The 27,349-nt window shown below is 41.1% G+C and overlaps 1 protein-coding gene across 3 annotated transcripts in view; it reads right to left on the minus strand.

Annotated features, from left to right (window-relative positions):
- HRC (histidine rich calcium binding protein) overlaps positions 1-27,349 on the minus strand; it is a 168,507-nt gene that overhangs the window by 65,550 nt on the left and 75,608 nt on the right. For 2 of the 3 annotated variants that reach the window (XM_072426234.1, XM_072426233.1), the window contains exon 4: positions 13,321-13,375. In XM_072426234.1, coding sequence (XP_072282335.1) covers positions 13,321-13,375 — 55 coding nt within the window. Of the gene's footprint in view, positions 1-11,292; positions 11,763-13,320; positions 13,376-27,349 lie in introns of those variants that run through there. The other variant, XM_072426235.1, reaches the window with a different exon arrangement.

Genomic DNA, 27,349 nt, shown 5'->3' on the forward strand with positions numbered 1-27,349 from the left:
CACCTCCAGACTCTGTCATTGTCCCACTCTGTGGTCCTTGGCTTCTTTGCAAGAGACAACAGTATGCGTGCACTCCTCCAACTGAGCAGAAGTTAAATGTACTGATTGAACCCAGCTCATGTTCCCTATTAGTGGGTGAACAATTCAATGCTTGGTGAATTATGCTTCACAATGATAGTAAGAGCCAACATCGAAGGATCGAAAAGCGATGTCACTATGAACTCTTGGCCACCTCAAGCCAGTTATCTGTCGTTGTGCCACTCTGTAGCCCCCCGATGCTGCTGCCACCTCCAGACTCTGCCATTGTGCCACTCTGTGGCCAATTATCCCTGTGGTAATTTTTCTAACACCTCCTGCTCCTAACCCAAAAATGGGAAGGATTAAGAGGCCCCACTTTCACGGTCTGTATTCAGACTGAAAATCAAGATCAAGCAAGCTTTTGCCCTTCTGCTCCACGGGAGGTTTCTGTCCTCCCTGGGCTTGCCTTAGGACACCTGTGTTACCGTTTAACAGGTGTACCGCCCCAGCCAAACTGCCCACCGGTCACTGTGCTCAGAGTGGGTCCCCATCGGCGTGCGCTGGGTGCTTGGAGCCTGAAGCGAGAGCCCCTCGGAGTCAAGTCCCCACCTAATGCCACACATCAGATGCCAAGTGCATCTTCTTTCACCCACCTTCATCAGAGGGTACTGGTGTTGCCACCCACCGCCCCACTCTGTCACCGGGTCACTTTGTGGTCTCCTGATGCTGCTGCTGCCATCTCCACACTATGTCACCTTGGCGCTCTGTGGTCTCCTGATGCTGCTGCTGCCATCTCCACACTATGTCATCTTGCCACTCTGTGGTATCCTTCTGATGCTGCCGCCTGCCAAGTACAAAACTCTAGATGCCAGATACTAATGCCATCCACACTTCTCAGGGCCCACCGCCACCTCCTCTTGATGCTGCCACCTGCCCAGTACCCGATTCTAGATGCCAGTTACTAATGCCATTCAAACTTCGTCTCAGGACCCACTGCCTCCTTCTGCTGTTACTGATGCTGCCACCTGCCCAGTACCCTACTCTAGATGCCAGTTACCAATGCGATCCCTGCTCCGTCTCAGTGCCCACCGTCTCCTCCTCCTCCTGCTGCTGCCACCTGTCACTTGTAACTTATAACAGAGCTGTGTAGCTGGCTAATTTTTTGACTGAAAGACCCCCTCAGAGACCTCTGCCTGTACTCTAAAGCCTGTGTATGGCTTGTAACGGAGCCGTGAAACCTGGTGGCTAATTTTTGGACCAGAGGAACCCCCTTGTGCCCCTCTCTGCCTCTACTCAGGGACCGTATAAAATCCGGCATGTTCCCTTGACCGCCCCATAAAATGACCTTGCCAGCAACAGAAAAAAGACTTTCTTATTTTTTATTTATAGGCTGTAGAAGCTCTACACAGTCCAGAAAAACAACCCAAATTTTTCCCCCATTGACTTTAATAGAGTCGAATTTGATGTTCGATCACCCGAATAATAATGCGTTATTTGACCGAATAGTGGTCGAATCAAATAGTGAGCTATTCGACCAAAACTAGGGCTGACACCCTCTCCACTCTGTCGGGGGGCTCTACTTGTATAGGCGGTTTATAGAACAGGTTCTGTAGGCATCTTTGTGGAATCAGCTGACAAGGGTGTAAAAGGAGTGCGCTTCTTCTTGACGCTAACATGGACCTGTAAGGCTGAGTTCATACTTGAGTTATTTGGTCAGTTTTGGCCTCGTGACTGCCCAAATAAGTGAAGTGTGCAGTGATTCTAATAGCGACGCCTGTCATCTGCATGTCATACTGACTCACACTGTTATTTCTCTACCACAGCAGACTCCTTATGCATGGTACTACATGCATAGGGAGTCTGCTCCCTATGCATGTGTTCCACACCACTATCAAGGCTCTCTGCAGGCTGGAAATAGACATTTTTTAACACGATTCGCCGCAAATAAATTCGGATCGAAGCCAATCTTTTCTGAAAATTCGGCGAACCGGCCGAATTGAATTTTTGAGAAATTCACTCATCTCTAATTATGTTGTTGGAACAATAACATTTTGTGTTTTTAAATTTAACTCTGGTTGTCCTTCAAAAGCCTGGCTTTCCCTCCCTCCTCTTATTCTCTTCCTCTCACAGATACACAATATGTAATCACAGGCTGGGCAAATAGGAGTCCACTCCTTTTTGATTATCTATTGGGGCTTTTCTTTTAATATGTTTTACCATGTATGTTGAAAACTAGAATAGTTTTAATTGAAAATTAAATGAAATTGAAATGTTTCCAGTTACTGTAACATACATGCACCAAATAAAAGAAATGACAAATCAAGAATTTCTGCACTCTCCGTTTGATGCTCATTTCATTAATGAAAGATACAAAACGCAAGCTAATATACAGTGCTGGCTGGACATATAATAATGCCTTCCCACCATTCCTGTACCAAAGAGCAGTAACTACACAATAAAATGCATCCTGTCAGTTATTGGGGGCCGCTAACCTTCTTTGTACCCCAAAATCTCTGCATAAATACTTCCAGAGAAATACAATTCATGTGACAGATAGCCAAAGGCTACATGTTCTTACTACTACATCTACTGAACACTGGTATGGAAACATCAGCACCATGATTGCTAGTTCTAGATCAGGGTGCTCCCACTTGTTTTTGTTGTAATGATTGAAACCTTTTATCATTTTATTTTTATATTTTTTATTTTTATATATTTTATTATACCTACACCTCCCCTTTTAGGAGAATTTGGGGTTCAAATAAATTTTTAGTGGGGGGGAGCCACAAGAATCCCCCACTTATCTTATATTTCCATTTCTCTACTTCAAGAGCAATTAGGATTTGCAGAAGGTAAGTGGCCAGCTATTTGTGACAGGGTAACTTGGTATGACAGTTACAGTTTTTTGTGTTTTGTGATGGCGTTGTTGTGATGAAAAGGGGGACCTAACTTGCAGTTACATTTCACTTTTCTTACAGAGAAATTGAGGTTCTTAGAGAGTAAGGGGATATATATGTGTGACAGGGTAGCATGATATAATAGGTTTACCATTTTAATTGGGAGGGGGGGGGGGGAATTCCTACTGGCTTCTACATTTCAAGATGCCAACATCCCTCTGTTCCAGAGAAATTGGGGTTCACAGAAAGTAAGTGTCCAGCTATAACAGGCACCCCACTAGCTGCTCAGTCCCTTGCACCGCAGCAACTGCAGATTTGACTCCAGAGTGTAGTACTGAATGTCTCTCCCTAAGCAGGGTTCCATGGCATTAGGGTTTACCTGCACCACAACCTCCCCGCCAACCTGAAGGTAGCCTTGAATTTTTGTGAACTTCAAAGGGCACTACAGCGCAGAGACAGTTGGCAATACCCTAATGTTTATTGCCATAAAAGTGGCCCCCAGTGGGTCCCCAACATGCAAACGCAATGTTGAGACCCTGGTCTTGAAATAGCTCCCCTTTATGTGAAAATATCCCTGATTGTTATTAGGATTTTATGTTTGTGACCCCATATCTGGCAGTTTTTTTGTATAGGGGACTGAAATTAGGTTTAATAACAGCTCTCAGAGTCTCCTCTGTACCCCGGAAACTTCACATTTCTATAACAAGCAGTGTAGGAGATATGAAGGTTTATACATAGGGATAATGACAGCTGCTTGAACACAGTTCTCATGCTGCTGCTGGGATTACTTCACAGTACAAGGTGGGCAGGGAGCAGCCACAGGTCTGTAGTACACGCCCACTCTCACTGAGTTTGCTCAGGAAGCTCCCTCTCCTGGTAGCACAATCTCAATAGAGAAACATAGGAGATGTCTGCCCCATCCTCTGCAAGTCAATGAGCAGAGAGGGAATGGGAGAGGGCTGGATTTGACTATTCTGCAGGCCATATGTGGCCTGAGGGCTGTAGGTTTGGCACCCTTGCTCTAAGGGAATCCAGAGTGGTTTACCCAGTGGCTTCAGAAATGTATGTACATCAGATGTTGGATGTTTGGCGTGTCCTAAACCCCCAAGAGAGGGATTATACCTTTTTCTCCTACCAACACCAGACATACTCCCAAATAGATTAGTTTTGGATAAACCAATCAGATCTACACTTGATCAAACATTGTTTCATAGGGGGGAACATAACTCTCAGAGCATGCCCCGCTGATTAGACTTATACTGCTCTCCTATATCCGCTCCAAATTTTAGTGTAGTGTCACATGGGTTCCTTTCTGAACCTGGCCACTGTTTAACTCAGAACCACACTTGGGTCTAGACTCAAGTCAAATCAAGTGAAACATTGGGAATCTCACGATTGAGAAGGGCAAAGGGATCCCAAGATTGAGAAGGGCAAAGAATTAGAGTCCATGAGGACTCACCTTTATCCATTACTAAAGCAAAAGTCACACTGGCCAAGTACAGAGGATCTTTCTATGAACATGGTAAAACTGATCATATCCAAGCAGAGGCATTGAGAAGTCAGAGGGAACACACATTAATTGTGGATCAAAAGAAGTGTAAACAACAGCAGGTCAGGGACATAGATGCAGCCATTTAACCTACAGATCCTTAAGCATTTATGTATACTCCTCCATCCTAATTGATATAATCTACCAAGCAAAGCATCTGAGAGAAACAAAGTGTTACATACCTCAGCAACAAAAATATTTTTTTCACTTGCCAAGGATTTTTCAATATATTTAGTGTATTTCAGGTGTGCTGAATCCAGAAATTATATCAGTTTCATTGAACTGGCTCTAGTTCTTGTGATACGGGTATCGGAATAGACGATTTTACCAAGAACAAATGTTAACACAGCATAATTTTTTTAATTTTTTTTACACTGATGTTTTGCATTTTAAATATTAAGTGTAGCCTTATTTTCATTTTCAAACTTTATTTTGCTTTCTTTTTATTTATATATTTTCATTTTTTACAGAAATATGAGTTTTTAGGAAGAAGTTGTTTAAATAGCTCGAATGTATTTTGCTACATTTGTAGTAAATATTCTCAGCAAAAACAGAGAAGAAACATTACAAAATTTGCAAAACAAGCTTATCTTGTATAATTTGGTATTAAACAAGGGGACCAAGATAAGTACTGGGCTCCACATATGGTATGCAAAACTTGTGTAGAGTGTGTACATCAGTGGAAAACTGGAAAACTGAAAAGATTGAAATTTGGTGTACCTATGGTATATATGATTGGTATTTTTGCGCTGTGAATGTAAAAGGTTTCAATCATTACAACAAAAACAAGTGGGAGCACCCTGATCTAGAACTAGCAATCATGGTGCTGATGTTTCCATACCAGTGTTCAGTACACTCCCTTTTATTCCTGTATACTACATGGAGGATATACAGGGTTTGGAGTGTAATCCTGTGTGAGTGTAAGTGTTTCATCAAACCAGCAGTTCTCCCAGGAAGAGTTTAATGATTGAATACGTGACCTAAGTCTGTCAAAAAAAGCATCTGAACTTTGAGCATCCAGGCTAAAAGAAAAGAACTGTTTGAGACCAGAAGTTAAAATAACGGTTTATAGGACAAGAGAGGTGACACTCCTACCATATTTCAGTGAAGATGGAGACTTCGTGTACTGCTGTAACATCCTTGGACTACTTTCCCATATAGGAGTACCATAATACCGAGCAGAAGACTGGCGGCTTTTCATAGACAGTTTCCCTCGAAGTTTGAAATCTGTTTTACTGCATAATGGCAACTGCTATGCATCAAATCCAATTGGTCACTCAACAAAACTTAAAAAAGAAAATCAAAATTTCAAAATGGTCTTACAAAAGCTTTGCTCATAAGAACACCAACAGTCCATATGTGGTAAAAATGGTGAACATCCTACTTGGACAGCAAGTGAGGAACAAGGGGAGAGGTTCCATCAAGATATGGCAAGATGGCGGACTACTGCTGGAGCCTTCAACATGATTGTCCTGATCATCAGCATAAAAGGAAATCATACAAACAGAGTTTTTCAATGACTTCTTTGTGATTAGTTCTGTAAATATACTGAATATATAATATATTGACATTAAGTATTTTAAAATTTTAATTTTGTATATGTAGGCATATCTAGGTAATTTTGTTTAATTTTCATGTTCCATTAGTTTTCTATGAGGTTACTATTGAGGTGATTATTTCAAAAACTAGAGCAAATCTAGCAAAACCAATACTATATTTGGAATCGGTGCATCAAACATAACCTAAAATGACTTTAATCAGTTTGGCAAGAAAATGTTTGTTGACCAGTGTTATCATTAATTCAAAGCAGTTGTTTCTTTTTGCATGTCAAAGCTTGCTCAAGAAGTTAATGAATGTCTAGGCTCCATAAAGTTTTTTTTTTGCTTTGTTTTTTTGCTTTCTTTGTGATTAACTCACAGTGAAGATTTTATACAGTAACTGAAACCAGGCTGCCTAATAATGCCAATAATGTTTAAATCCAATTATTTAAATGATGGGGATTGTTCAGGTGCCTTATTAAAATAAATGCAAAAATAATTTTTCAAAAAAAAACTTGTATCATTTATTTGTCCTTGATGTGTTTCACCCGTATGCTTCTTCAGAAGGACATAATGTATCATCTGTGTCAAATTCTCCATATATTTTCCAAAATGCAAACTTCACCTTTGTTCCAAATAAATTTAATTTTCTCTATTTTCCAAAAATTCACAATGATTCCAAAGACTTGGTGATCAAAACCAAAGATCTCCATCTCTCTATTTATACGAATCGGAGGGGAAGTTAGGTATTGTTTTAGATGACCAGTAAAAGCAATGGGTGATTTGGCTGACCCATCAGGCATTGCTCTGTAGCAGATTTCAGGAACTAAACTATAAAATTCTAACTAGATGGTACCGCACTCTCCTCTCATCCACATCATATCTTCCTATAGGTTTTAGAAAAATGTTGCAGTAGAAGTGAGGTCCATGCTTCATATTTTGTGGTCTTGCCCTGTTCTGCAACCATTTTGGGAAGGTGTAAAATACATAATTTACAGACTACACCATCCCAGATGACCCACGTTCTTCCTCCTGCAAAATAGTTCCCTATCCCTCAGATTCCACAAGACCTTTGTGGTTAGACACCTGGTAAATGCAGCAAAACATTGTATTTCATTATGGAGACTGACCTTGACCCAGTGGCTTCAGATTGTTAATGAGAATATGTTCATGGAGAATCTCACTGCTAGCATCCATGATCAGGGTGAGAAGTTTGAGACCACCTGGTTTAACTAAAAGGAGTTTCATGAATCAGGATATAGGCGATATTTAGGTTTGTTTAGGTAACGATACTATATTAATTAGATGCAAGTATACTGGGGAACACTCCCAGATCGACAATACGACGGCCGCATTCACAAGCCCATTCTCGTTTACATGTTCGGTAAGTGAGAAAGGCCGGATACGATCGATTTTACAAATCTCACTCGCTCATCCCTAGTAGCCACGAGATACCATTAAAAGATCAGCAGTTATGTTTGTTACCTGGAACAGCTTGACCTTAGTTTAATAGCCTTCCGTTTGATCACAAAACTATATATCCAAAACCAAAGAAATATAAGTGCATGGTATTCAAAAAGGATCTAGTACTTAGGGCATTCAATCTGGTGGCTCTTTATTTGAATCATAGCTAATGTACATGCCAGTTAAAAAATAACATTAATTATTTTTTACCAAACTAAGTGACTACTAATGATTATAAGAAAAAAAAACAGTTTAGCAAGAGAGATATTCTTCATGTGATCACGGAATAAAAAAAAAAAAGTGTCAGTACGAATACAGGTTTCTGAAAAAAAACAAAACCGATTAAAAAATGCTCCTTGCGTTTAGGGTCAAGGCCAATAATGGAGACCTACAAAAACTCACTGTGTTAATTAGGTGACCTTTTAACAAATATCATAATGTTCCATGGACCTAGGTGGTAGTATGCAGTGGTAAGGACCGAAGAGGTGGCACTTTCGTGTGGTCAGCTGAGTAGTAAGGGAAGACAGTTTGACATGCTTCTTCACCAGGGACAGGGAGACCTAAGGATCTAAAACATGGTTGCCTCAGAAGGTGAAGTGATGACTTGAGTTCTGCCTTTTGGTTGGAAGAATAGTTTGAAGGGGTCTCCCCACCGTTATCTTATGCCATCAAGGAACGGTGTACCCGGTCTATTTCAAGACATTCCAGTGGAATTTCCAGGCACAGATATTGAAAGAGTGCTGTGACTGTCGAAACCAGGTCAACAACAGATTCTGGTATGCGTATTGTGAAGCAGGAAGGGTGAGGATTTCTGGATATTCCTCTACAGAGCTACCTAAGAGTTAATCTTTTTAGCAAGTCAAATACAATAACATGGAATACTGAATGGTCTGTAAACGGTTTGGTCTGTGCCCTTGTGAACATCTTGTGTCCTTCCCATACTAGGTTAGGATGGGAGTGACCTGATCAGAAAAAAAGGTATGGCTGTAAATGCCCTGATGGATCATTAGAAAAAGCACCTAGTAAAATACAAAATATAATCTCATACTAAGAATTTCACATTTTAATGTATCAAGGAGGTTTGGTCAAAATGAGCTAGCAATGGTCATGTAACGATTTGATTGGTTAAGATAAGTGTATAACTAATGTTAACTCCAGATAATAAAAAAATTGAGTGCTGATGCTAACATTTTCTAAATATGAGTAAAGAAATGCCAGCTTCTCCCTGCCTGACTCTTCCCAGTTAGACGATATGAAAATGGACACTCCCTGGGGTAAACCGAGTCATGTGACAAGTATGATCTTTTAATTTAGGCAGTGCCTGAGTGTTTTGTGTCATTCTTTGACCCTTCTTGACACTTGTAGTGCCACAAACACTTCCACCTTGTTACACATGGATGCGTAAATTAGCTCTGCAAGAGCTATTTTAAAGAACCTCAAGCTTAAGTTGTAGAGTTTGAATTTACTGTTTTAGTACCTCAATGTTTGATTCATGACCTAAAACCATGGTCCTGTCATCCATCCGGCTTCTTCACTGGAAAAAATGATCGAAGATCCTGGATCGAAATGATCGAAGGGTCCTGGACTGTGTGAAGGACCACTTGGAAAGGATCCAGCCTCTTGTGAGGTTGGTTGTTGTAAGCACGGGAGGAAGTCTGTAAACAATGCTTCTTGACTGACTGCTTCTTCCCCTGCTGCGAGGCTGTGCCATTTTACCAGTGACACAAGTGTGGGCTGCCTTCACTGAGGGTTTACGGTGCTGGTGTCCCTTCCTGGTGGTCATCCTGGGAAGGCTTAAAGGTCACCACTGATGCAGGTGGGAAGCCTAAGTCACTCACTGCTGTAATTGCCATTCTCCAGTTTACTATGTCACAGCAAAGCTCAACTTTTCCTCAATGTGATAAAGAGCCAGCTTAACAGGCAGCCGTTAGCCAGGTCTGCGCATGTGTAACTCCCCATATCCCCATTTTTAAAGACTGACATGAACTGAAACATGTTTATTGGCAGCTCTGTTGTAGCAAAAAGATGTGTTTAAACACCTTCATTTGCACATGTGTGTAATGGAAGATAATTGCAGCTAAAGTGGGCTTTGCTAATTGGTGCACACAAACCTGCACATAAGCTACAAATACTTGGTTTATGCCACATACTAATGTGTTACATATACATTGTAACACGGGGACAGAGAGGGGAACCTGTGTTACTGGTTCTGGCTGGACGTAATGTGGGACCATGGTTTCTTGCTGAGGTAAAACCAGCAGAGATTTGTTGCCAAAAGGTTCTAGCTTTCCTTGCTGTTGTGGGTTGGTTTTACTGAGAGTCTGCAAGAGTAGGGTGGAGCAAATTACCCAGGTGCCACATTTTCCTGTAGCTCACAAGCCTTTAAAGCACCCCTGGTGCTAAGCAGCAGTGGTTGTAAAGACAGGAGTCCTAAAAAGATGCTGACGCCTGGGTTGCCTTATTGCCAGCCTGTCATTTGGTGGTAAATCTATCAACATATATACAATAATAATTCATAGATTGCTTCACTAAATTGTTTTTTCCCTTTCATTTACCCTTAAATGATCTTTCATTCTTTTTTAGTAATGTGTCAATAGTAAATATAAAAAAGCCACATTCTATTAGTTTGTTCAACTTAAGGCAACAAAAACTTATTTTTCCATGGATTTTAGGGATTTTGTAGTGGCAAGAACAACCAATATCCAATAGTAATTATTTTAATATTTTCAATCTCATTAAAAAAGTATTTATTAAAACTTTTGTACATATTTTAAATATCCATTTGTCCTAACAAAGATCTTCTCAATATATGTAGAAACCTCACAATTTTAAGGTCCTAATATAAGTTGGCGTGATTACACGTTTTGTTTCTTTCTCAACACATTTTGCAGGTAAAAGTCTGCTTCATCAGGAGTGCAGGGGTTAAGTGTTCTGGACAGAAAAATATGCACATATATGCACATGAGAATTATTTCCATTAGTCATGTAATCCAATAAATAGGATGCAACAATATCCTATTAACATTACATTGTTAAATTGATATCAATACACCACAGCCATATGTCCTGCCAAATGAGCAACAATTCACCAGGCAATGGTGAACATACAGGGTAAAGTACACTGCATGAGGAGGGGAGGCTTAACTAGCTATGTCTACCTAATGTTGTTTAAAGTGAGCACATGCTAGACAAGCAGTGAAGTTACTAAAACTAAAACTGGGTAAAGAAAGAAATAGCACAAGTTGTTTAGGTGTTTTATTAGGTTTAAAATTCAACATCAATATACCACTGCATCCTTATAATTTTGTTACCATATTTCATATTATATAATATAAAAAGGTCTTTTATTTTGATCCATAAATAACTATTATTTAAAGGAAAGGAGACATTTGTCTCATTTCCAAACACCAACAGATCACATGTATTTAGGGTCATGTATATTAAAATATATTTACCCTTCTTAATCTATTTCTTATGAAAGATTACATATGAAAGACCTCTTGCAATAGTCATATAAAAGGGATTTTTCACCAATCAAAAAATGACAACAAAATTACTTATGATATAGGAAGGATACTTGCATTGGTAAGAAGAATTTGGATTTAAGGGATCAAAGTCCTTGGATGTTACACCAACTTATATTAGGACCTAAACTTTGTGAGGTTCCTACATATATCAAGGAGGTTTTGTATAAAACTTTGTAGAAAAGTTTTATATGTACTGTTTTTAATGAGATTTAAAATAAATAAAATACTTTTTAAAAAAAGGATGAAATGATATTGGTTGTTCTTGCCACTACAAAATCTCTATAAACCAAGGAAAAATAAGATTTTCTTACCTGAAGTTAACATCGTTCATTCTTGGTGTTGACGGTTTATTAATGACTTTTGTCTTCCTGTTTAACTTTCCACATGTCTTTCTTTTCCATATTCAGCTCCTGGTAAAGGTATGTAATGTTCAAATTGTATTTATTGTCCTGTTGTATGTACAAGCTATGGTATGTTAATGAAAGGCATTTGGATGCTAATTGCCCCTTGCATGTTATGTAAATTTTCTCCTATACATAACAAAAAATTCACTTAAGGAATGTTCCTATAGGTCCCCTGACCCCTATACTATATTAGTTCAGTGTCATGTTAGGGGAGACAGGGCCACTAGGGGGCGCTACGGCCTGCGCGGAAGTGGTGTGAGCCCTGAGAAGGGCCAAGGCGCAGAGTCTAAGCAGTAACCAGGTCTTCTCAAGAGCTTCTGATGGTGAGGATCTTTAATTAATCCTATTACATAGTTTGGTGTCATCTGCAAACACAAAAATGGTACTTTTAATCCCAAAACTTTATATAATTTATAAAGATGTTAAATAGTAATGGTTCTATCACTGAACTCTGGTGTATACCACTAATATTCTTGGACCATGTGGAGTATAAATCATTAATCATTACTCTCTGGATGCTCTGGATGGTCTTTAAGCCAGTTCTCTATCCATTTACAGATATAATTTTCTAAACCTATAAACCCTAACTTGAATATTAACCATCTGTAGAGTACTGTGACAAATCCTTTTTAGTACCTGTTTACTTACTTTTTCAAAAACATTTGTTTAACAACTTCGGTCTTTCTTGAATCCGTGCTGACTATAATTTGTAATATTTTCTAGCAGAAACTCTTCTACAAGGCAGCACAGTGGTCAGAGCCCAGGCCTCAATCCAATGGAAAATCTGCGGGGTAATCTGAAGAGGGTTGTGCTCTTACCCATGAAGACTGAATGTTGTAATTAAATGAAAAGGTGCTTCAATAAGGTATTAGTTTAAAAAGTGCGCATAGGTATGCAAGCAGGTTATCATACAACTTTATTTTTTTTTTGTTTTTTCTCCTAACAGATTTCTTTGTTTTTAAATTGAATTGTACAAGTTAAAGGTCACAATAAAGGTGGTAAACATTTTGAAATTACCTATTTAACCTGGTACTATAAAACCTGGTATTTATTTATCTACTGCACTTGGCCTGTCCAAAGACAAGGGGTAGACAAATATATAAACCTGTTAAGCTGCATACACACCTGCAATTTTTCTCGTTGGAAAGGATCTTTCACGATCCTTTCCAACGAGAAAAGACTGCACGATGCATGAACGATGCTGTACATACAGCACCGTTCATGCTCTATGGAGAGGGGAGGGGGAGAGCGACGGAGCGGCACCCTGCTGCGCGCTCTCCCCTTCCCTTTCATTAGGATCGGTCGTCGTCCATCGTCCATGGATCCGCCAGGACGGTCGTCGGACGATGGACGACGACCGACTGTACACACGGCAGATTTTCGCCCGATAATTGGCCGATACCGATTATCGGGCGAGAAAAATTTGCCGTGTGTACGCAGCTTTAGTTTGCCCTTGATAAGCAAAACACATGTCTGCTTTATTGAGTGATGAGTAAAGAGTGTGCACCAGGATGAAATTCTCATTGCTTCTAGAAACCTAGTCTAACTCTTAAACGAAATTATACCTAAAAGCTGACCAGGTGCTATGACCAAAGAGACAAGTTTCCTTTATGCAACATTCATACATATTTTTGTGTTATGATACACTAGACAGCCCATTCAAAATGATTCCATCTCAAAATGAGTGCACAAGAAAAAAAAACACAGGCTGTATTCACAGTGCACAGGTAGGCCATGCACTGTGATTGTTTGAGGTGAAGGGGAGGTCATTGGGGTTGAAATGTTGGCACCATAATACATATGATGTTGCAAGTATTGGTAATGGGCCTATAGTGTTTTGTTTTTTTATTGACAAAACACCTTTCCTAAAGAGTGCTTGTAAAATTCTGTAAAAGTTACCATGATAATGTTCTTGTGACTTACCAGGCTTGCATGCTGTCTCACAAATAACTGGACACACATAGCAAAACTTGCAGTGCTGCAAAAAAAAAAAAAAGATAATTTGGCATTAACTACTTTCTGTTTCTTTGAAAGGTCAGCAATTATGCAAGATCATTTTTCCACCTATTGCTTATTGACCACTTGATGAGGTGAAACAATATAGAAATAAATAATAATGCTAATTGTGGTATTAGTTTAAAACAGCTGAACAGTAAAATATGATTTCCTATTTGTTTCTATGGTTTACTGCTTATTGTTATAATAAACATTAGAGTTGTAGTGCGGCTTAGTGCTTACATTACTAGTGTATTAGATTGCACAAAAAAATCATTCAAAATGTCTTTTGACATCTTAAGGCTGACACTACATATTGGAATTTATGCTTCACCTGGACAATTTTCAACTAACTATAGTTTTTTTTCATGCCAGCATTAAAAAGTCACACGTTTTCTATAATGTAAAATTCTGTCAGTCCCGCCAAAATAGAAACAACTTGGCGTAGGAACATTCCCTGTGGAAAACAAAGAATGGTGTGAATAGGTTGTGCTTGGGAAGCTAAGTACCTTAAGAATTTTTTAATTTTTGCGTCAAACAATGCAGATTGAAGTTTTTTGACGTCTGTGTAGGTAGGTTTTGCAATGGGTAAAGTAAGTGTGCAATTTTATCTAACGGTAGTTAGGATTATGCATATCTGGCAGGGCCACAAGGGGGCACTATGGCTTGCACACAGGTGATGTGAGCCCTGAGAAGGGCCAAGGCGCAGAGTCTAAGCAGTAACCAGGTCTTCTCCAGAGCTTCTGATGGTGAGGATCTTGCGCTGCTGGTTACTGCCAGGTTGCGGTCCCAAGTCACAAAGCTGAAGAATAGTCGTGGAAGGCCGGGGTCGAGGCAGGCAGCAAGCAAAAGAGATCAGGTCACAAGCCAGGAGTCAAATACCAGGAATCCAGGAGACACCAGTGATACAGGGGTCACTGTGGACACAGGGAACACAGGAGACACTGGAAGCAACAGGAGGCACAAGTGGCAAGTGAATTCACAGACAAAAAGGAACACTGGAACAGCACAGGCAATTTGACTGGGAACCAACAGACTGGACAACGAGGAGTTAACACAGGAGCTGGCTAGAGGAAGCGCTGAATTAGCCAACAGGCATACAAGAACTAGCTCAACAGAACTAGGGGTGCAGTGTCTAAGCTAGCTAAGTAGCCAGGGATGATTAGGAGGCAATTCTCTGATTGGCCAGCAGATTGAGCAAAACTGAATCAGAACTCGCGTGCCTCCAATCAGCTGTGACTGCAAGTTCCCACATTCCCCGGGGTGTACTTATCAGCCCAGTGACCGTGGGAACTGAACTCAGATTAACTCTCAATGGAGAAACTCCATTGAGAGTTCACCTGGAGTAACATCTGATTGGAAGCACTTGCGTGCCTCTAATCAGCTGTGACCGCAAGTTCCCACAGTCCCCGGGCTGTACTTATCAACCCAAGGAGCGTGGGAACCTGCACCTCAACGGAATTTGTGAAGTCGGTTTTTGCGGACCCATCGGAAGTTCGGGAAAATTTTCAAGAGAATGTCAAAGGCATCAGATGTTTCATGGATCAACAGTCTCAGATGTCTTTACTTTAATACCCAGCTATATTCTGTGCTTCCAGAATACAGAATGCCAGCATTAAAAAGTCACACCTTTTCTATAATGTAAAATTCTGTCAGTCCCACCAATATAGAAAACCTATTCACACAAAGAATGATGTGAATAGGTTGTGCTGGGGAAGCTGAGTACCTTAAGAATTTTTTAAATTTTGCATCAAACAATGCAGATTGAAGTTTTTTGATGTCTGTGTCGGTAGGTTTTGCAATGGGTAAAGTAAGTGTGCAATTTTATCTAACGGTAGTTAGGATTATGCATATCTGGCAGGGCCACAAGGGGGCACTACGGCTTGCACACAGGTGATGTGAGCCCTAGGAAGGGCCAAGGCGCAGAGTCTAAGCAGTAACCAGGTCTTCTTCAGAGCCTCTAGTGGTGACAATGTTGCGCCGCTGGTTATTGCCAGGTTGCAGTCCTTGAGCACACCAGGGTGGGCAGGATGAAACATGGTACCAAATCACTAGGCAGATGAATAGTCAAGGAAGGCCAGGGTGAAGGCAGGCGGCAAGCAAGAGAGTTCAGGTCACAAGCCAGGGGTCAAATACCAGGGATCCAGGAAATAGACACTGGTGACACAGGAGCCACAACAGACACAGGGAACACAGGAGACACTGGAAGCAACAGGGCGGACAGGTGACACGGGGATAAGCTTAGACAGCCAGGAACACCGGAACAGCATAGGGAAACTAGCTGAGACCCGCAAACTGGGCAACAAGGGGTTAACACAAGCTGGACAGGGAAACATATTCTTCTAGATATGGCATAACATCCCGCCAGTCCTAAGTAAGTTTTTTCTTAAATCTCTTGAAGACACACTTTTCTTATTACATCTACTTTAATCTGACACATATACATACATCATTTTATCTACAGCATTCAATCCATCTCCATTATACGTTGTAGCCCATTATGTGTAAATCCTAAATTTGATTGTTGTTGACAATTCAGTCTTAAAGGTATGCGACAGTCTATTGTCCAAAAATTTTTTTTATATACAGTGATAGAGGATATAACACTTTCCTTATGCAATGTGGTTAATACAGATAACACTGACCAGAAGTTCTCAACTGCCTATATATGTCTCTTGTAACATTTTAGCATTGGCAAGGAAGGGGTAAAGCTGCATACACACGTGCAATTGTTATTGTTTGAAAGGATCTTTCACCATCCTTTTAAACAACAAAGGACTGCACGATGCATGAACGAGTGCTGTACATACAGGACTCTCTGCTCTAGAGGGGAGGGGGAGAACGGATCGGCACCCCGCTGCGCGCTCTCCCCCTTCCCTTGCATTACGATCGTTATTCGTCCATCGTTCGTGGATCCGCCAGGACAGTCGTTACAACAATGGACGATGGGAGCTGTACACATGCCAGATTCTAATCTAATATCGGCCCTAAGCTGATTATTGGGCGAGAACCGTTGGACATGGAGTGTATGTAGCTTAAGTGTGACACTGTCTATAGCCCCAAATGTGCAATCCAAGCTGTCAACTCAGTCTGACGTAGAAAAAAGAAGCTCTATTTTAGCTTACCTAATATAGAATCCTGAGAAGGCTCAGAACAACCTAATATGCTCAGGCAGTTGAGGCAGGTCATTTCGCAGATTATTTAGGAATAAAAGTATGTCATTAACAAATAATGCACAGTTTTTTACTTTCATTTTTATTATTAAACATGATTTATATAGCGCCAACATATTACGCAGCGCTGTACATTAAATTGGGATTGCAAATGACAGACTAACACAAACAGTGACACAGGGCCGAGGGCCGAGTCAAAGGTGACACCAAGACAACGTGTCACCTTTAATATGGCGAATGGCTCAATAGCCAAGTTAAATAATAGAGGGTCTGCCAGGACGGTCGTTCGGACGATGGGCGCTGTACACATGCCAGATTCTCATCTGATATCATTCCTGAGCTGAATATAGGGCGAGAACCATTGGCCGTGTGTATGTAGCTTAAGTGTGACACTGTCTTTAGCCCCACATGTGCAATCCAAGCTGTCAACTCAGTGGAACAAGTCTGACATAGAAAAAAGGGCTCACTTTTAGCTTACTTAATATAGAATCCTGAGAAGGCTCAGAACAACCTCATATGGTCAGGCAGTCCAGGCAGGTCATTTCACAAATTTTTAGGAATAACAGTATGTCATTAACAAATAATGCACTGATTTTTACTTTCGTTAGATATGGCCAATGGCTCATATAGCAGATGTTAACATAGTTGGTCCAGTGACCAAAAAAACCCTGCTACAATTTGCTTTAACAGGGGAAATATTTCCTTTCTGATTGCTTCCTGAGGCAATTGGATGTTCCCTGGATCAACGTCTCTGCTATCTTTACTTTAAAGCCTTAATACCCAGTTATATTCTGTGCTTCTGGAAAAGCATCCAGCTCTTTGTTTAAGCAATCTATAGTAGTTGCTGAAACTACCTCTTGAGGAAGCCTATTCCACATTTTCACAGACCTTACAGTAAAGAATCCCTTTCCTCCAGACGCAAAGAGTGACCTCATGTTTTTTTTAATGTAATGTAATCTCAAAGTGAATAATTCAGAAGAGAGTTCCCCATATGGACCATTTATATATTTATACAGGGTGATCATATCCCCCCTTAAACCCCCCTCCCAAGGGAGAATACATTCAGTTCAGCTAATGTCTCCTCATACCTGAGTTCCTCCATTCCTTTTATTATTTTAGTTGCCTTTCTCTGCACTCTCTCTTATTTAACAATGTCCTTGTGAACTGGTGCCCCAAACTGGGCTGCATATTTCAGATGTGGTCTTACCAATGCTTTGTACGGGGCAGGATTATGTCACAATCTCTTCAGTCTATTACTCTATTGATACAAGAAAGTAACTTTGGATATTTCAGCTTGGCATTGCATGCTGTTATTAAGTCTATGATCTACCAGAACCCCCAGATCCTTTTCCATTCCTGACTCCCCCAAATGTATTCTCCCTAGACAGTTCGAAGCATGCATGTTGTTAGCCCCCAAGTGCATAGCTTTACATGCATTTATATTAAATTTGCCACATGACTGCCCAATCAAACAGTACATCCTGGCCTGCTTGTAGATTATGGACATTCTGTATGGACTTAATTCCATTACATAGTTTGGTGTCAACCTTCTTTTTGTCCAACCGTTTCCAATTTGAGCCCTTGTGACTCATTTAAGGTAGTGACATTGCTATTATGAATTTGGACGTGAGCTCTGCCATTTTCCTTTGGGTACACAGAGCTAAAAAAGTGTTTAGTAATTCTGCTTTGTCTTTATCCCCAGTTACCAACCCAGAGACATCCTTTCGGGGCCTACATGTTTGGATCTGATATTTTTGCTATTATTATATATAAAAAATGTTTTAGGTATGCTTTACTTTCCTTTGCAATCTCTTTCATTTTGAACATTATCTCTCCTTTTTACATATTTTATTATATTCTTTAAAGTTTTCAAACGATAAAGGTGATCCTTCATTTTTATATTTTTTGAATGCCCTTTACTTGTCCTTCATAACTTTTTTTAACATCAGCTGTGAGCCACAAAGGTTTTAATTTTAGCCTCTTAAATGTATTACTGAGTAATCTGCTTTTAAATGTCGCCCGGGTCCCGAACACGCCGCTGCGCCTATTATCAGTTAGATGCGATGCACCATGTAGGATTTCTGGGGGTAATGCCAGCCGCGATTTCCCGCTGGCATCACCCCTGGAATTTACTATAGCTGATCGCATCACCCAGAAGATGTGACGCTTGCATCCACCAGGTGATGCGAGCAGCACCGTTGGTGGGTCTAGGGGAGTGAGCAGGGCGGAGACATCCCCATCGCACCATCCGGCAAGATGTGACATCTTCCGGGTGATGTAGAGGAGTGATGAATTGTGGGGGCGGGAAATTTAAAAGCAGATTACTATGTAATCTGCTTTTAATTTTTTTTTTTACAGTAAAAAACACAAATCAAAAGTACAAGTACATATTTTAGTGCACCAAGAATCATTGCCCAGTGCCCTGATTTACATTTTGCCCACTATTAGCCCTGATCTTAATGTGACCGTTTGAAGACTTATAAATCACTACCTGAATGTATTTCATCACTTTGTCTTTGACCTTGATTGTTTAGACTGACCCCTGGAGATCACATGGCATCCAAAAGGCATCTCGCTGGCACAAGCGCTGTTTTGGAGGAATTTGAAAGCAGCTATAGCGAGTCCCTTGTGGAATCGAGTGATAGTGATTCACCAGGAAATTTGTCATCAGACAGCGAAAGTGAACTGAGCGACGATTCTGAACCTGAGGTCAGTGCTGTGCACACATGGTGCTCCATTGATCTTACTTAGTTACATAGTAGGTTAGGTTGAAAAAAGACATAAGTCCATCAAGTTCAACCACTAGGGAAATAAACATATCCCAGATATAAAACCCTATGAATATAGTTGGTCCAGAGGAAGGCAAAAAGAAATCCTGGTACAATTTTCTTCAACAGGGGAAAAAAAAATTCCTTCCTGATTCCATGAGGCAATCGGATGTTCCCTGGATCAAAAGTCACTGTTATTTTTGCTTTAAAGCCTTAATACCCAGTTATATTCTGTGCTTCTAGAAAAACATCCAGTTTTTTTCCAAAGCAATCTATAGTAGTTGCTGAAACTGGGAGCCAATTTCACATTTTCACAAACCTTACAGTGAAGAATCCCTTCCTTATTCCGAGCTTAAACTTATTTTCCTCCAGACGCAAAGAGTGCCCTCTTGTTCTTTGTAATGATCTCAAAGTAAATAAAGGGGAAGAGAGTTCTTTATATGTTCTTTATATATTTTTACAGGATGATCATATTCCCCCTTAAACATCTCTTCTCAAGGGAGAATAGATTCAGTTCAGCTAATCTCTCCTCATAGCTGAGCTCCTCCATTTCTTTTATTGATTTAGTTGCCATTCTCTGCACTCTCTCCAATTCGACAATGTCCTTTTTGTGAACTGGTGCCCAAAACTGGACTACATATTCCAGATGTGGTCTGACCAATGCTTTGCACAGGGGCAGAATAATGTCTCCATCTCTGCAGTCTATTCCTCTTTTAATACATAGTTACATAGTAGGTTAGGTTGAAAAAAGACATAAGTCCATATGTCAAATACAAGAAAGTACTTTACTAGCTTTATATATTGCAGCTTGGCATTGCATGCTGCTATTAAATCTATGATCTACCTGAACCCCCAGATCCTTTTCCATTTCTGACCCCCCCAAATGTATTCTCCCTAGACAGTATGAAGCATGCATGTTGTTAGCTCCCAAGTGCATAATTTTACATTTATCTTTATTAAATGTCATTTGCCACTTGGCTGCCCAATCAAACAGTACATCCAGGTACATGCATACCTTAGTGTCATCTTCCAACACAGAAATGGTATTTTTATTCCCAAACGCTATATCATTTATGAAGATGTTAAAAAGTAAAGGTCCCAACAATGAACCCTGGGGTACACCTCTAATAACCTTAGACCATTCAGAGTATGAATCATTAATTACAACTCTCTGGATGCGATCTCTATCAATTTACAGATTTATTTTTTCTAAACCTATTGACCCTAACTTGCAAATTACCTGTCTGTGAGGTACAGTGTCAAATGCTTTAGCAAAGTCAAAGTACACTATATCTACTGATATTCCACTGTCTATCTGTTTACTTACTTCCCCATAAAGGAGAGTAAATTTGTTTGACAACTTCTGTCTTTCTTGAAGCCATGCTGACTATCACTTATAATATTATTTTCTAGCAGAAACTCCTCTATGTGGCTCTTTATCAAATTCTCTAGGACCTTTCTAACCATGGACATTAAACCAACTGGTTTGAAGTTACCTAGTAATGACTTTGCTCCCTTTTTGAAGATAGGAACTACATTGGCATTACGCCAATCCATCGGTATTTTGCCAGTGACTAAAGAGTCTCCAAAAATTAGAAATAATGGCTTTGAAATAACTGAGCTCAGCTCTATGAGGACACGTGGATGTAATCCATCAGGTCCTGGTGCTTTGTTAACTTTAATTTTTTCCACCTGTTTCTCAATCATATAAATTCTAAGCCACTGTGACTCATTTAAGGCAGCGACGTTGCTATTATGAATTTGGAATTGAGTTCTGCCATTTTCTTTCCTGTACACAGAGCTAAAAAAGTGTTTAGTAATTCTGCCTTGTCTTTATCCCCAGGTACTATCCCAGCGACATCCTTTAAGGGGCGTACATGCTCAGATCTGATCTTTTTGCTAATAATATATTTGAAAAATGTTGGGGGGTTTGCCTTACTTTCCTTTGCAATCTGTCTTTAATTTTGAAGTTTTGCACATTTTATCTCCTTTTTACATCTTTTGTTATATTCTTTATAGGTTTCAAATGATGGAGGTGATCCTTCATTTTTATATTTTTGGAATGCCCTTTTCTTGTTTCTTATGGATTTTTTAACATTAGCTGTAAGCCACATAGGTTTTAATTTTAGCCTTTTAAACGTATCACCCATTGAAATATATTTTTTCAGTTTGCTTTTGTAGGACAGACTTGAAACATTCCCTTTTCTGTTCTGTTTTCTTGGAGGACAATATTGTCTCCCAGCCCAAGTCACAGAGAGCCGCACCATATTATGGTCACTGCTAACCAGATTCTCTTTTATTTGCTCATTTGGTATATGCTCTGCATTGTTAGAAAGAACTAGGTCCAGCAAAGTATAATTTCTAGTTGGCGCTTCTATAAACTGTACCATAAAATTATCTTGTAATAAATTCACAAATTTCCTCCCTTTTGCTGTTCCTGTAGTGCCATTACTCCAGTCAACGTCAGGGTAGTTGAAATCTCCCATGATTAAAACACTTTCACTTTTTGCTGCTTTTTCTATCTGTGCTAGTAGTTAATTTTCTATTTCTTCCATGGCACTGGGGGGCCTATAGCAGACTCCAACAATTAATTGTGTGTTATTCAACCCCACATTCAACTCCACCCATAATGCCTCAACCTCATCGCTTGTTCCATCTGCAATTTCTTCTTTCACATTCACTTTTAGATTACTTCCCACATACAGACAGACACTTTCGTCGTCACCCTTTCGTCTGACTCTGTCTTTAGGAAAGAGAGTATACACAGGAATCTTGCGAGGATTCAGCAATACCAACTACGTCATAATTCTCCTCACTCATTAAGGCTTCCAACTCCCCTATCTTGTTTGCTAGACTTCTAGCATTGTTGAACAGGCTCTTTAAACCATTGTTTGCCAAATCATTTGTTTGTTTTGTTTTTCAGTACAACTAGTACTGGACAATGTTTGTTTGTTCCTCCCACCAACTATCCCCAATCCACCCTCCACTAGTGTCTGACCTCTGACTAACCTTTCTGCCACCTTATTTGACTGTCTCACCCCCCTCTGTCCTAGTTTAAATATCTCTCCACCATTCCCCTAAATCTTTCCCCTAGCACAGCAGACCCCCCTTTATTTAGGTGCAAAACCATCTCTGGCATACAGGTTGTACCCCAATGAAAAGACCTTGATGCGGACCAGGCAGCACCACCTGCCATACCTGAAGTTGTTTTTGACCAATGAAGTTATCGAAAAAATTGTTGCGGAGACAAACAGGTAAGCCCCTCTTGTGTTTGCTAACTTTTTGAAATTTATTGCTAAGTTTTTTTTTTTATGCAAACATGCTGCTCTCTGTGTTTGCTAACTTTTTACATTTTTTTAATGCCAATATATGTGCTGCTTTGTGTGTGCTGCACTGACCTCAGGTTCAAACATATGTGCTGCTCTGTGTTTGCTAACATATTACTTGCAACCTTCACCACACTATAAAAGAACATATCCTAAAATACCATTTTATTTTGTTTTATGCAGGTACGCTGGACAACAACAAGGTGCTCCACACCTGAGGTTTTAAAGAGGCAGAAAGTGAGAACCTGTGACCAAGGATGACAATTGGGTGTTATTGGGCTTGCTGATCCTGCAGGGAGTTATGGGCAAACCTGTGCAGAAGTGGTACTGGGCCAAAAATAAAATGATTGCCACTCCATTTTTTGGCACAGTCATGCCAGAATACAGCTTTTGCCTCCTAATGAAGTACCTGCACTTCACAAACAATGAAGAATTTGATGAGATTACCCATCCTGCACCAAAACTGAAGTAAATTTGGGAAGTGTCTCAAATAATTCTACAAAATTTCCAGGAAACATATGTGCCAGGAAGAGATGTCAGCATTGACGAAAGTCTAATGGCTTACAATGGGAGGCTTAGCTGGGTGCAGTATGTTGCGTCAAAGAGGGCACAATTTGGAGTGAAAACATATATGCTGTGCAAATCCTCATCTGGCTACATCTGGAATACAGTACTGTACACTGGAAAAGGGACACAGTTCAAACCCAAATACAGCCATTATGGATTGGCAAAATCTTCAGTGCTATACGTCATAGAGCCATTGCTAGGTCAGGGCTATTGTATCACAACTGACAATTTCTACATCTCTCTTGAGCTTTATGAGTTCCTTCTGTTAGGGCTAACCGTTAGGGCTAACCTGCCATAACTGTTTGCAAAAGGGAAGCTGAAGACAGGAGAAATTGTTGCCTGGCAGAAAGTCAAGATGATGGCCCTGAGATGGCGTGACAAGAAAGATGTGTGCCTGATGAGTACTGTCCATGACGCCTCCATCGTTCTGGTACACACAAAACGTGGGAAAGAAGTGATGAAGCCACAGGTGGTGATTGACTACAACAAGACCATGGGAGGTGTCGACAGAGCTGACCAAGCCATGACATTCTACCCAGCGATGAGGAAACAGCAAGGGAAGTACTACAAAAAGATTTTCAGGCATCTAGTTGAGCAGTGCCTATGGAATGTCTACATTCTGTACAAAAAAAATTGTCAGAGGCCTGTGAATCATTTAGACTTTCTTTTTGCAAGTTTCCGAATCCATAGTCAAGAACCACCAAACACCATCAGTGGCTATGAATAGACCTGGATGTCCTGCTTTCACCGTTGTCAACCCAGAACGCCTCACCAGTCGTCACTTCATTGAATACATCCCACCAACCCAGAAAAAGGCAGCACCGATAAGGATGTGCGTGGTTTGCTGCTCAAAAACCGATGACAGAAGAAGGAAGAAACGCGAAGAAACCAGGTTCTACTGTCCTGACTGTGATGATGGACTTTGTGCATCACCCTGCTTCGAAATCTACCACACCCAGGATGTCTACTAAAAATGTAAAACATTTTTTTTCTATAATTTATGATTATAATATAATAAATAAATATAATTATTATAGCCAGGAGTTAATCCTAAGAATTACAGGCCCACAATATAAACAAAAATGTCTATGCCAAAAAAATAGGATCACTCTTCCTATCAATCAAGAAACTGACAGAATTAGAACGCTAGGGGGGTTAATAAGGGAAAATTTGTTGCTCTCTTAAAATTAAATGTTTTGATCTTTCTTATTTTTGCTTCCTGTTACAGCTTACATAAAATCATGAAATTATATTTAGGTCACTACTACCCAGATTCTTTTATATGCACATTTGTTATAAGCTATGCACTAGGTTCAGCAGAGATTCATTTCTAGTTTGGCTTCTATAAAATGTACCATAAATTGCCATTAATCCAGCCAATGTCAGGGTAACTAATATCTCCTATGATTAAAACAAGAGATGAGCAAATTTCTCAAAAACTCGATTCAGCCACTTCATTGAAATTTCAGAAAAGATTCTCTTCGATCCGAATTTATTTGCAGCGAATCGTGTTAAAAAACGTCTATTTCCGGCCTGCAGAGAGCCTTGATAGTGGTGTAGAACACTGTGCCTTGCAGTAACACGCATAGGGAGTCTGCTGTGGTAGTGAAATAACACTGTGAGTCAGTATGACATGCAGATGACAGGCGTCACTATTAGAATCACTGCACACTTCACTTATTTGGGCAGTCACGAGGCCAAAACTGACTAACTCAAGTATGAACTCAGCCTTACAGGTCCATGTTAGCATCAAGAAGAAGCGCACTCCTTTTACACCCTTGTCAGCTGATTCCACAAAGATGCCTACAGAACCTGTTCTATTAACCGCTTATACAAGTAGAGCCCCCCCGACAGAGTGGAGAGGGTGTCAGCACTAGTGTTGATCGAATAGCTCACTATTCGATTCGACCGCTATTCGGTCGAATAATGCATTATTATTCGGGTGATCAAACGTCAAATTCGAACTCCATTTAAGTCAATAGGGGAAAAATTTGGGTTGTTTTTCTGGACTGTGTAGAGCTTCTACAGCCTATAAATAAATTTAAAAAGACATATCAAGACTCCCCCAGCTCTGCACAACACTGTACAAGTAAAAAAAAAATAAGGAAGTCTTTTTTCTGTTGCTGGCAAGGCCATTTTATGGGGCGGTCAAGGGAACATGCCGGATTTTATACGGTCTCCGAGTAGAGGTAGAGAGGGGCACGAGGGGGTTCTTCTGGTCCAAAAATTAGCCACCAGGTTTCTGAGGGGGGTCTTTCAGTCAAAAAATTAGCCAGCTACACAGGTCTGTTAATAGTTACAAATGACAGGTGGCAGCAGCAGGAGGAGGAGGAAGTGGTGGGCACTGAGATGGAACGGGGACTGCATTGGTAACTGGCATCTAGAGTAGGGTACTGGGCAGGTGCAAGCATCAGTTACAGCAGAAGGAGGCGGTGGGCCCTGAGACGAAGTTTGGACGGCATTAGTAACTGGCATCTAGAGTTGGGTACTGGGCAGGTGGCAGCATCAGTGAAAGCAGCAGGAGGAGGCGGTGGGCCCTGAGACGGAACAAGGACGGCATTAGTGGTTGAGGCCATCACCTATTTAAACAGTGTGGTGGGCCCTGAGACGGAGCAAGGAGGGCATTAGAAGTTGAGGCCATCACCTATATGGACTGTGTTGAAGCTGTAGCTGTTGGAGACATGAATGGATAAGTGAGATTCAAATCTGTCCCTACCTACTATGTAGCATAACTACATGAAAGGGAACAGGCTTGGCGGAATCAGCAGGGAAAGAAGACCCTGTTGAACTTGAGTCTAGTCTGGCATCCAGAGCTGGGTACTGGGAGGAGGAGGCGGTGGGTCCTGAGACGGAGCATGGAGGGCATTAGAATTTGAGGCCATCACCTATATGGACAGTGTCAAAGCTGTTGCTAGTGGACACATTGCTTTGTAGGGCACTGCCTTTGCCTATCTGGTAGCTGTAACTTTCTAAAATGCAGCATGGACAGCCTTGTTAACTGGCATCTACAGCTGGGTACTGGGTACTGGGCAGGCGGCAGCAGTAACAGCAGGTGGAAGGGGTGGTGGGCTCTGGAACAAAGTGTGGACGGCATTATTATCTGGCATCTAGAGTTTTGTACTGGGCAGGCGGCAGCATCAGGAGATTACCACAGAGTGGCAAGGTGACATAGTGTGGAGATGGCAGCAGCAGCATCAGGAGCAGCAGCATCAGGAGACCACAGAGCGGCAAGGTGACATAGTGTGGAGATGGCATCTTATCAGATCCATCAGGAATTGGTGGGTGGAAATCCTGGCTGATCCACGCCTGATTCATCTTGAGAAAGGTTAGTCTCCCCACATTTTGGGTGGACAGGTGAGCTTTTCTTGGAGTAACTATGGCCCCCGCCGCACTAAACACCCGCTCTGATGCCACACTACTGGCCGGGCAGGACAGCTTTTCCAGGGCAAAGTCGGCCACTTGTGGCCACAAATCCAATTTGGCTGCCCAGTAGTCCAGCGGATCTTCAATGACGGCTGGCATGGTGCACTCCAAGTATGCCACCACCTGCTGGTTCAGGTTCTGCTGTATTTCTAGCTGCTTGTTAGTAGTTTCTTCACTTTGCGGGTGTAGAGAGCTGCTCATCAGCAACTCTAGACTCAGGCTGCTGCTGATGGAGCTGGTACTGCTCCTGCCACCCCACCCCACCCCTCCACAGCAGCTATGGCAGTGGAACGTGAGTGCAGAGAGGGCCCCCCCGGTCAGACCTGCGAGAGGATGGACGATGGCGCAGATAGGCAGCGGCCAACTGACTACATAGGATGTCTCTGTAGTAGTTCAGTTTGTCCTCCCTCTCAGTGGGTGTAAAAATGGCACCCATTTTGGACCGGTAGCGAGGGTTCAACAAGGTGGAAAGCCAGAAGTCATCCCTCTGCCGAATGGTGACAATTCGGCTGTCACTGCGCAAGCAAGTGAGCATGCAGCGGGCCATTTCTGCAAGCAACTCAGGGGGACTCCCTACTTCCATCTCCACTGCATACTGCCACGGTGTGTCTGGGTCCTCTGCCTCGTCCTCCTCATCTCCCTCTTGCTCCTCTGGCTGCTCCAGCTCCTCCTCTCCTGTCACCTGAGTAGAAAAACCACC

The sequence above is a fragment of the Pyxicephalus adspersus genome, chromosome 11, assembly GCF_032062135.1.
Source record: "Pyxicephalus adspersus chromosome 11, UCB_Pads_2.0, whole genome shotgun sequence".
Taxonomy (NCBI): Eukaryota; Metazoa; Chordata; class Amphibia; order Anura; family Pyxicephalidae; genus Pyxicephalus; species Pyxicephalus adspersus.